The sequence below is a fragment of the Fulmarus glacialis genome, unplaced genomic scaffold (genome assembly GCF_000690835.1).
Source record: "Fulmarus glacialis isolate BGI_N327 unplaced genomic scaffold, ASM69083v1 scaffold21309, whole genome shotgun sequence".
In the NCBI taxonomy this organism is placed as follows: domain Eukaryota; kingdom Metazoa; phylum Chordata; class Aves; order Procellariiformes; family Procellariidae; genus Fulmarus; species Fulmarus glacialis.
The window spans coordinates 1-11,020 of NW_009232870.1; the positions used below are offsets into that span (position 1 = coordinate 1).

Below are 11,020 nucleotides of genomic sequence, written 5' to 3' on the forward strand. Positions count from 1 at the left end.
GGCGAGGGACAGCGTGAGGTTTGTGTGTGTCCTGCGCGGAAGGGGGAACACGCTGCCACCAGCACTGTGGTGGCCCAAGGGTGTCCAGGTTACCCCAGGAGGGAGGCAGGCTTCATCCCCAAAGGTCTGGGTGCTCACGCAGACCCCCTCAGTGGCTGGCAGGGCACCTCGCTGGGCTGCTGGCATCGGGCACCGCCTGTGCCAACATTTACCAAGGCTTCTCGGACTGCGTCCTCAAGCTGGGGGAAAACATGGCCACGTACGAGGAGGTGGACGGCATCGAGCTGCAGGGGTTGCACCGAGTCTGTGGGTGAGTATGGACCCGCGCCAGGACCCCTGTGCCAGGTGCTGCTGTCTGAACTCTTCTCCTCCTGCACTCCCAGATCCCACTGGTGTGTGCACACGTGCTCCCAGCCTTGCTCTGATTTCAGACAGATCTGGTGAGCTCCCTCCATCCATCCGCTGGTCCGTCCGTTTGCATCCCCAGCCCTTAGCAATAGCTCCAGCCCCAGGACTCATCCCACGACCCCCTGCCCTCACTGAGGGGGGGCAAGTGAAAGGTGGAAATAAAATGTTTGTGGAGATAAATGGAGGCAGTTCTGTGGCCCCAGCAGTGGGTTGTGGGGAGTGAAAAGGAGTTACAAGGAAACGCAGTCAGCAATTAATGGAAAACCCGTGTGCCTTGGGGCAGTGGAAACCTTATGGAGCAAGGCGGAGGCTGAGTGCCCTGCGGGTCAGGCTTTCCAAGCTGCTGAAAACCACCCCGCGGGCTGGGAGGGGAAGGCATCGCCCTTAGCGGTGGGGTGGAGGCTCTGGGACCTGCTCTGTGGTGCCAGCACAGCTGGCTGGCATTTGGGGGGGCCGTGGGAAGGCGGGGGGCAACCGGGACGGGGCAGTTGCCATCGGTGGAGGCAGGTTGGGCTCTGAGCGAGCCGGGACGAGGAGCTGGTGCCGCTGCCGAAGCAAGCGGAGGGTCCCCAGCTCTTCCACCTGCCCCAGCCAAAATATCTAACTTTGGTTGTTGCCTGAAGTGGAAAACACTTCAACAAAACTCTTTGACTCAAGGAGAACAGAAAGCTAACTAGCCCCCATTTAAAAAAATATTTTCATTTATTCATTTTGTTCGTGCATTGCCCTGCCAGCAAACATGCCGGTGGGAGTTTGGCTGTGACTTGCTCTTTCTTCTTCCTTCTCCATGGGACAGCCTAGCTCAGGATGAAAATCCTCTCTGGGATGTGGCTGAAGGCTGGGTTAAAATGGGAACTGCTCTGCTTTGGGCTGTAATGTATACTTTTTTGAATGTGTCGCTTCTTGATGTTAGAAAAAAAAATGAGCATGCAGCCCAGCACATGCTGTGGTTGACTAGCAGAGGAGTGATTCCTCTGCTGGAACTCACATGAAATGTGTGCTCTCCGGGGCACTAACAGCAAAGAACAGGTCCTGGGATCTTCCCCGCCGGCAGGGCTGGGGCTCTGCACCTTCGGGGACATGCCAGCTTCTCCTGCCAGTCCCAGTGCACGGCTAGCTGGGCTTGCTGTGGCTGGAGGACAAAGGTGATAATGTCCCAGTTTCCTGCCAGGAAATATTTCTGAATTATTGGCCTTTAACCCTCAGCCTTCTCCACTGCTGTCTGCTTTCCTGGTGCTGTGGTCCCCACTCTGGGAGTGCAGGTGAGGGACGGACGCGGAGCTGGGAGCTGGTATGGGGCTGGTGACATCTTGGCTCTGTGCGCGCAGTGCTGCCCCAGAGCCGGCCGGCCTGGCTGAGCAGATGGAGGCTGTGAAGGGTGAAACACTGGGAATTGCCATCCCTGCTGAAAGCAGAACCATAAGAGCTGTCATCCCCCTCTGCCTTCCCCCAGCTATCCTTTGCCCGAAGACACGGGCCAGGTTTAACCCTCACCTGGCAGGGCTGCCTGCCGCTGCCACAGCTTGGGAGCGGGCGCAGGGGCTTACCTGGGTTGGCACCAGCTTTTCTCATTATTTAGGGACATTTATTCTGCAACAGTGATTCGGTTTAATGAACTCCCTACCAGCTGGCATTCTGATGTAAGCCCTGGTAAGAAACTAAGTAGAGTGCTCAGATCCATGTGTCTGCACAAAGTATCATCTCCAGCACAGGGCGCTTGGACAAAACCAAGCCACCCCCTTCCCGTGCACAGGGTCCCTGCTCGGCTGCCTGGGCTGCTTCTCCTTCCCGAGGGGTGGCATGTGTGCCTGGTGTCCTGGAGGGCGTGGGGAAGGTGGCAGAGCAATTGCTCCTGTCCTCTAGGCAGTCCCCAGCTTGCAGCTAAATTATGGCCTAGAGGTGGTGCCCAGCCCCAGCTGATGTGGGACAGCAAAGTTGAGGTGGAGGGGAGGGCAGGAGGGTGCCTTGGGGTGCGAGTCATTGGGTGCTGTGGGCTGGCAGAGGCCGGGGAGCCGGCTGGGACCCCGGGGGTGCTGCCCGCAGCTGGTCCCTGCCTTGCACCGGCATCGGGTGCCAGGACATGCATTGTTCCAAAAAAGCTGCAATACAAAATGCTTTTGCAAAGCTCTTTTCAGGTAAAAGAAACTCTCTTTGAAAGAAGTCATGGAGGGAAGGTTAGTGGCAAGTGTGGTGTAGAGCCTTATCTGTCCCTTAGCGAAGTTTTTGTTTTAGAGAGGAACCACTTCCAGAGAAGAGGATGGTCCATGGCGTTTGCTAAGACTCTCAGGCTCCTTCTGTTTTATTTTGTGGGTTTGTACCTACAAAACAGAGGCCTTGCCTGTGAATTCAGCTCTGTCGGGACTCACAGACACGCTAGTGGGCACGCAGCAACCTACCAGGCTGTGGGTGCCCTCCCAGTCACAGAGCAGCACCTACAGCAGCCTTTGGGGAGTCCGGTATGGAGTCTAATCCTCCCATACTCAGCAGCCAAAAAAAAAAATTCAGGCAGGGTGCCTGTTCTGGTCCTCCCCACACCACATGGGGGGACATGGGCCAGCCTGGTACCTGCTGTCCTTGTCCCCGGACAGCTGGAGCCCACCCCTCCCTGCTCAGCTTGACACCTGTGGGCAGGAAGCTCACTGGAAACGGCTCAAAACCAGCTTCTTCAGAAGAACGCTCAAAACGCGCTGCTTCACCAAAGGTAAGGAAGGAGCTCAGGGAGGGGATAAAGCCTTGGCAGGCTGGATACTGCTCTGGATAAATGCAGCACGGGGTCATCCCGCGTGGTGCTGGCCCCACTGTGCCAGACTGGTGGGGTGGTGTCCACTGTGCCCCTCCTGGGAGAGTCTTCTTGGGGGCTGTGGTTTTCAGCCCTGTTTCTGCCGGGGTTTTTCCCTGCCTGGGTCTGGAAAAAAAAAAAATCCAAGTTGTCGTCCCCAGGGGAGGCAGCCAAGGGGGTCTTCAGTGAGCAGCTCCAGGTTTATTCCCGCAGGACCGTGGGTTATCTTTGCCCATCGTCTTGTTTTTCCCTGGTGCTCCCCAAGAGCCTCTTCCCATTGAACGGCTTCTACTCACACAGGGTAATACCCAGCAGATAAATGTAAATGTGTCTAATGAGAACACAGTGAGTAACTCCTCCCGCCCCTGCCCATACCTTAGTTATAATGCTGTGACGGTCTGCAGTAGACGTTGTCGTCCTTGCTTTGTGCTTGCATTTTGCCCTTGACTCAGCTTGGAGAAAGCTATGAATGAAATGCGCTGGGCCTTTGTTCACAGCCTGTTTTAGATACTCAGAGTGCTTGGTGCTGAAGGGAAATATTTGTTACTGGAAAATAATGGATTTTATTAACTTCCGGGGGGGGCGGGAAGGGGGGAAGCATTAAATAATTTCAGTGTGTTTTGAGGTTTGGAGTTTTAGCCAAGATGCTCTGGGAGACAAGGGAGGGAATGACAAAATACCGAGGTTGTCGCTGCTCGAAGGGCACGCTCAGGGCAGCAAGGCTCTGCCCAGCTCCTTGGCGTTGTGCTACTGCAAAGGGACTGATGGTGCGGTGTCTCCCCTGGCTGCAGGTACTGGGATGAGTTTCACACGTGTGCCCTGACGGTGCTCTGGGAGTGCCAGAAGGAAGCAGCGGCTGTCTGGGAGATACTGAGAAGGGAGTCTCGAAAAATCAAATTTCAAGGTAACTTGTTCGACCTCTGCAGCTCCAGCATGGCCCAGAGCTTTGCCTGGACCCACGTTCCCAATGTTTCCATCCTTGGCATCCCCCTCATCGTCACTTGGCTGAACTTATAAACTGCCGCTCTGTGAGTATCACAACAAAGGTGGTGGCAGCATGTGTCGTGGCATCTTTCTGATCATTTTTCCAAACCTTTGAGGAATACACTGTGCAGTGCTCAGCGAACACTTGGCTCCATTCTGCACCTATGAGATGCAGAAGAGCTCGACAGCATCTCCTGGGTTTTGCTATTTCTTTGTAATTTGAGATAATGCCTGTCCCCTTCTCCTCAAGGCACAGAGGCAGATCTGGCTGACTGCAGAATTTAGGAACTTATAGATACGGGGCAGAGGATTTGGGGAAAAATGATAAATTGGTTGTGAACGCCGGATTCTTTTGCACTCTTCTATGGCTACTGGAAGGAAACCTGTTTACTTTGCTGACTCTTTCCACCAGATCAACTCTCCAGATTTTTGATTTGGGCACTGAAAACAAGATGGGCATTTTTACCACTGATTTGTGAGGTGCAGGGGGTGGTGTATGTCCTGTCAAAGGCAGAAAGGAGTCCTTACCGCCCTGTACTGGCCTTTTTTCTTTGAGGACATGGTGAAACCCCTGCTGAAGAATAATTACAGGTGCATGACTTCTTCTCTTAAACACATCTGGATTCCTGAGTAACTCCCGTGTTATCTGTAAATCCCTTTTCCAAGGAAATAAAGGGCAAAAATATTTGGGGGGAGAGGGAGTGTCAAGCTAGCAGGACAAAAAGGATTTATAGCAACTCTTTTGCTTTAAAGCTTTCCCCAGGGTACCTGTAAGCAGCAACGTGGGTGGCAGTGTGTAATTCCAAAGTATTAAAGTTTGTTGTAGAGCCTACAGCATAGTAGAAGTTAGTTGTCCTGGCTCTTGTTTGATAGCACTGTCTCTTCGTGTCTCCGTTGTAGCTCACAGCGTTGTTAGTTTTACATTACAGCTTCAGTACAAGCATGAAAGTATTTGCAATAGAGAGGTGCCTGCAAGTGATTTCTGGCTATGTTAGAAAAACACAACAATATTATTGGGCAGTGCAAGGCAGTTCTGTGTTTTAAGGATGCTAATGTAGCTCTGTGCCCTGCCTGGCTGCACAGGGCCATAGGAGCCATGGTGACCCAGTGTGGGTCTGTAACTTGTTCCTGTGAGGGTCTCAGCCCAGTTCCTTGCTAAGAGGAAGCACAGGGAGTCCTGATGGAACTTTCTACTGCTTCCAATGCATTCCCCATGTGGCACTGCCACTCCAGAATGGGGAAAGAGCCAAGTACTCTAAATCAGGGCTCAACAGCTGGATGTGGTGGTGAGCTCCATGTTCAAATTATGGGACCCAGCTGCCTTTCATCAGATCTGAAGTTTCCATGTTTAAGTAGCAGGATATTTCAGCCTGACTTTCCTAGATGTGTCACACATCACTTTAGCTGTTTTCACAGATTGTTTGGCCCCTGAGCAGGGCACTTACTTTGTCTTCAGTCGGGCAGGCAGCTGCTAACAGTGAAGGATAGTCCTGTGCAGAGCTGGGTAAGCTTCATGGCTCCTCATGGTCCTGAGAAACGTTGAACAAGGACCTTGTGCTGGTGGTCTGAGCGCTGCCTGCAGTGGGAGCGGGCACAGCAGTAGATACCACCAGCAGTAAATGGATTGGGAGGTTCTGAAATGGTGTCCACAAACCTGAAAATGTGCTTTACAGTGTGAGCAGTGGATCTGGGGCCCTACTAGCCCCAGAGATCCCACTGGATGCATTACAGGTGCGTAGGCAAGCTTCTCCTACAGCAAAGGATCTTTTTACTAACAGTGGTATTGGGCTTTTTAATGATGGGTCATGCTGCTCTCCTTTGGCATTCACATGTTCTTCCTCTTACCTTCCCTATCACTTAACACTCTGCTCCTGCAGCAGCAGGAGGGAATGAATAAATTGAGGCAAATTCCAAGAAATAAGTCAGGGAGGAGCAGCTGTGTTCAGACAGCACTTCAGTGTGAGGCACCCAGGCTTTCTACAGACAACCAAGTTGTTACTTACGTACTCGTCATCTCAGGCATAAAGCTTTAAGATAAGTAGTGGAAAAAGGGTAAACCAGAGCACTGCAGAACCTGGAGTGAACCACTCAGCTGCTTTGGTTTTTCTTCTTACTCTGCTCCAAGAGCAGCCTATGCTATTTGATCCTGTTCCCCTCTTCCCCTGTTCTCTCTTCTCCTGCCTGTGGTCTGTAGCTGGGGAAGGCTGAAGCAGGTGGGCATCGTGTACAACCAAGGCTGGAGTCTTTTGGATCTGAATCTTGTACCTGCTCTTTGTTTAGAATAGGTGTTTAATGCCTTTAGGAAAACAAATAAGCACAATCTCCCAAAATCCCACAACCCTTAGCTTCTCTTTGGATTTGGCATCTTCCTCTCTGTTAAAATTTTCTACTTTTAAACAGCTTTGGAGGAAGGGAATGTAAAAGTCTCAGCAGAGATCTCCAAGAAGTCTTCTTTTTGCAAAACCATGGATGCAAATGGCTAGCTGACACTACCACTGTCTCCAAGAAGAGCAGGTGTTGGGGAGAATTTTCCCTGGAAGCAAATCCCTCAACTCTATTGCACACAAAAAACAAAAATTCATTAAGAAACAAAGACCATCTGCCAGGTATGGAACAGCAGATTTTTTTTTTAAAGCCAAAGGTGCTCCTAAATCTAACTGAAAGCATGTGAGTGAAAATTAGGTCTCACAGTATGGGAGTGATGAGTTTCAGAGGTTCCCTCCGCAATCAATATTCCATTTTTAGCAGAACTTCCCTTATAACTAGGACAATTACAGTAGATTTCCTTTTAAAAAAAAAAAAGTAATATACAAATTCAGTCCTTAAAGGCAAAGTCAGCAGACTTTCAGGAAGAATTTCTAATCCTACAGCACATTTCATGCTGATGCAGTGCAGCTTGCTGGATGTCCCACAGCCTCAGTGTTAAATCCACATTTGTCAAGGATTCTTTTCGTGGCCTTGCTCTGAGTGTCTTCAGATACAAAGCTGTACCAGACTTCACCCCCGCCTGCCCCGCAAGGGAGGCTGCTGGAGGAGTTACAGCATATCTCATGTATTCAAAAAATAAGGAGGTAAGTGTTCCTTGGTCCAAAGTTTTCATCCTGTTCTTCCAGGGGAACAAAGATAGCACCTCTTTAATACCGGTCCCACAGCAACTCTGGGAGCAGCTGCCCATTCTTGTTTAAGAAATGGGATGAATATGGCTTTCCCTCTGCTGTCTCATATTCATTGTAATTAGTCTTCTAGCTCACACTTACCTTAAGACCACCCTCAAAGAACACAGAACACTGCGCTTCGGTGTGGTATTAAGCATTGAATTAAATCTGCAAACTTTCCCTGTGCAGGACTGGTATGTTCTTAATAATAGCAACAAAAAGCAGGAGAGGACAAAATGACCCTGAGAGTGTCTTAAAATATGACTGATACCAAGCCAGTGTTTGTCAGCCGCCAGGCAGAGCGTGCCCCCTGCTCTGCACCCTGATCCCAGTCACAGCACACTCTCTTTTCTGAAGCAGATACTGGCACCTACTGGAAGACCAGTTTCTATCTAGGCTGAAGGTGACTGGAAGAAGGGCAAGTATCGTCATATATGAGGAATGAGCAGATTTTGAGAAGGGATGAACTGTCTTGCTGACTGCACAGCAGAGTTGCAGGGGAAGCCCTAGGAAGTGACCTCTGGGTGGCTCCCCAGCAAGCATTGGCTCCTACCCAGAAAGTAACTTGTGTAAACTCTTCCCTCTGAAATACTGCTGCTGTTCCAAAACTGTGCTTAAAGGCGTTTTGGTCAGGAAGAGGTCCTGGTGAAATCTCAGAATAGAAATGTAATTGGCAATCCTCCTCGCTGGCAGACCTGCCAAGTATTTAAAACATCAGGATGTTATCCTGCCTCAATTTATAGTATCTGAATATGAGAGCAGGAAATGAAATACAGCTCCCCCAGTAACAAAAGTCAAAGAGCAGCTTCAAAGAGTTTATCAACTTCTGCATCTCAAATCATCCCACCACTTTTCAACAAACTGAATTAGCAAATAATTTATGTAAATTAACACTTACAAATATTAACATACAAAGGAAAGTTACTGCAGCAAGATGCTGCACAGGAGAAAATCTGTCTTTAGAACTGGCTTTGCCCTCATTTGGGATTGCACAAACTGGCCATCCTTTGGCAGAAACCAGGCAGGATGCAGGTCTGCTTGCTTGGGCTGTGGGATCTGGAAGAACCATCCAGCTTTAGCCCCTCAGCAGAAAAAAAAATCCCTGCCTGCCCACAGGTGATGTTTATTTGAAGTGTCTCTAAATAAAGGCACATCCTATTATTTTGAGAAACAAGCAGCAGTCTCCCACTTAACTAAACATCACCTCTACCAGACCAGATCTGTTGCCTAAACTAAACTTCTGAAGCCTAGCAGACAAGTGGGAACAGCAGCGTGGCTCCAGGACACCTTTGCAGGCTTCCCCATGACAGCTCCAGCCTCGGGCTGGACATAGAATGGTTTGGGTTGGAAGGGACCTTCAGTGGTCATCTAGTCCAACCCCCTGCAGTGAGCAGGGACATCTTCAACTAGATCAGGTTGCTCAGAGCCCTGTCCAACCTGACCTTGAATGTTTCTGGGGATAATGGAGATGGGATGTAGAGACCCTGGATTGCTGACGCTCCTCCTGAAGCGAGGATTGTGCTGGCTGACTTCCCAAGACAGCACTTGCTGATGCCTTCATTTCAGAGCAGAAGTATGGAGTATTTACTGTAGGAAATTTTATGTGCCCTAGACAGTGGGCATCTTACAGCAACATACTCTGGCCGTATCCTTCTGTTGCCATGACACAGACACTCATGGTATTTCTTGAAGTGCTCAGCTTCCCAGGAGAACTGTAACACGCTCACAGCAACATAATATTTTTATTATTACAAAAGATTTCTTCAGCAAACTGCTGTCTGACATCTCTATGTATTAAACATGGAAACGGCAAACAAACCCATCTAACGTTATAGGTTATTTAGGGTCTCAGCTGGTGATTCAGGTTAAGTACAATTATTTTCTTTCTCCCCATCCATTCACTTCCTTGACTTTTTTCCCAACCAAAGCCCAAACAAGTTACAGATCGGAAGCAGCAGCTCCCAGCCCCACCGCTCACTGCACCAGCTCCCGCAAGAAGAGCTGACCATTGCATTACTCATACAGGGCACTCCCGTGTTTGTTAATTTCCAGATGCTCCTCATGCATCAAGTTTTGCTACCTGGCTTTTAACAGTCTCATGAGTGAAGAGTTTAAGAGCACACTAGCCATACAGTCATATTAAATGCTTTGTGTTAACAAAATAAACATCTGCTCCTCCCCTGTTGTTGGCTGATGCTCACACTCATGCAGTCACCAAGGTCCAAAAAAAAAAAAAGTCTAAACAGACCTGCTGTGCTTCTTCAGTGATGATTCTCAGGCATTAGATGCACTTGTGCTGGAAACAATGACATAATGCAGCATGTTGTTGCCAGAGCGAGTCTATACGTTGGATTTGGGGGCAGAATTAAGGGGGATTTCTCTGAGTTCTATCCTCATGCAGAGGTACTCCCCGATAGCAGCCATCAGTGCGGTGCACACAATGTGCACCAGCCACCACGTCAGGGTCGAGGGAAAGTGCGAGTTATAAATCCAGCAGCCCAGAAGGTGGAAGAAGTGAACTGTGACTGTGAAATCCAGGCACTGCTTTCCTCGGCGGATGAAGTACAGCAAGCCCAGAGCACTGCAAAATAAAGACAGAGATTAATAACAAACTGCTCCGTGCCTATGGAAAAGGAAATACAGCAAGAGCTATCAGCAGTTGTCAGTACTGATTATTTAGCTGTTTTAAAACTTCGTAAATATTTTAAGGATAGGTTGTTTCTGACCTCTCTCCCAGCCACTGCAGCAAGACTTACATGCTTAATTACATGATGGCAGGAAAATGAGCTTTTAGTGTAGAGAGCCAGGCAGGAATTTTTAAACTATCTCCCCCAGTAATGTTTGCCCAGTAGCAGGGGCAAAATACATTCTTGTTTACAGACCAGTGTTTGCTGAGATCCATTAATTCTAACTTTCAGTAAAATCTCTCACAGAAGCAAATCTCATTCCCAGCTAGGAACTGAGGCAGTGAAGTGAAATGACTTATCCAGGATCTAGAAAGTCAGAGGTCAGCAGTTCCCAGCTGCCCTCAGCAGACATGCTCAACCAGGCACAGGGCTTTTGGGAGACGTTTTAAGAGAGGCAGTAGGTCACGCTGAATTCTCTTAAAGTTTCATGTTAAGAAAGAACAAGACACAGGTGCTCCAGTTAGTTGCCGACTTACCAGGTGAGTGCATTGAGGATGAAAGCCATCATGGAGAGCCTCCCCGGCGGGGTTGAAAAGCCTAAAATCTACATGGGACTATTAGTACGAAACCATGGCACAAATCACAGCCCACAGCACATAATCTCATCCCGTGGCCCAGCCACATCGGCACTGCCCTGCGCTGATTATGATCCATAAGAGGAGCCTGAGCAGTTAAGGTAGTCCTTCTAAGAGGCCTGTCTCTCTGCCTGAGAGTACCTATAGAAAACAGACAAGTCTGTTTCTATACTGAAGGGTACCACCTAAACAGGGTGTGGAGTGTCTGTGTCTCCATACAGGGGTTACCTACAGGGGAGCGCAGTTGTCTTTATACTGGGGGGTGGCATGGATATAGGGCGTCTGTCTCTATACTGGGGGGTGGCACCTATTCAGCGAGATGCTGTCTCTATACCGAAGGTACCACCTATTCAAAGGGAGGGGTCTGCCTCCATACTGGGGGCACCTACACAGACAGCAGGTCTGTCTTTATACTGGGGGGCAGCTACATAT

At 49.5% G+C, this 11,020-nt stretch overlaps 2 protein-coding genes across 2 annotated transcripts; one reads left to right on the forward strand and one right to left on the reverse strand.

Moving 5' to 3' along the window:
* Window positions 1-142: 142 nt before the first annotated feature.
* LOC104082119 (neuritin-like) lies at window positions 143-4,204 on the forward strand (the record flags this gene model as incomplete). Its single annotated transcript, XM_009585122.1, has 2 exons — window positions 143-310; window positions 3,979-4,204. Coding segments are annotated over 2 exons (394 nt in total), but the record flags the coding sequence as incomplete, so codon positions are not given.
* Window positions 4,205-8,886: 4,682 nt separating this feature from the next.
* SYS1 (Sys1 golgi trafficking protein) lies at window positions 8,887-10,557 on the reverse strand (the record flags this gene model as incomplete). Its single annotated transcript, XM_009585123.1, has 2 exons — window positions 8,887-9,907; window positions 10,490-10,557. Coding segments are annotated over 2 exons (309 nt in total), but the record flags the coding sequence as incomplete, so codon positions are not given.
* Between the last annotated feature and the right edge of the window lie 463 nt (window positions 10,558-11,020).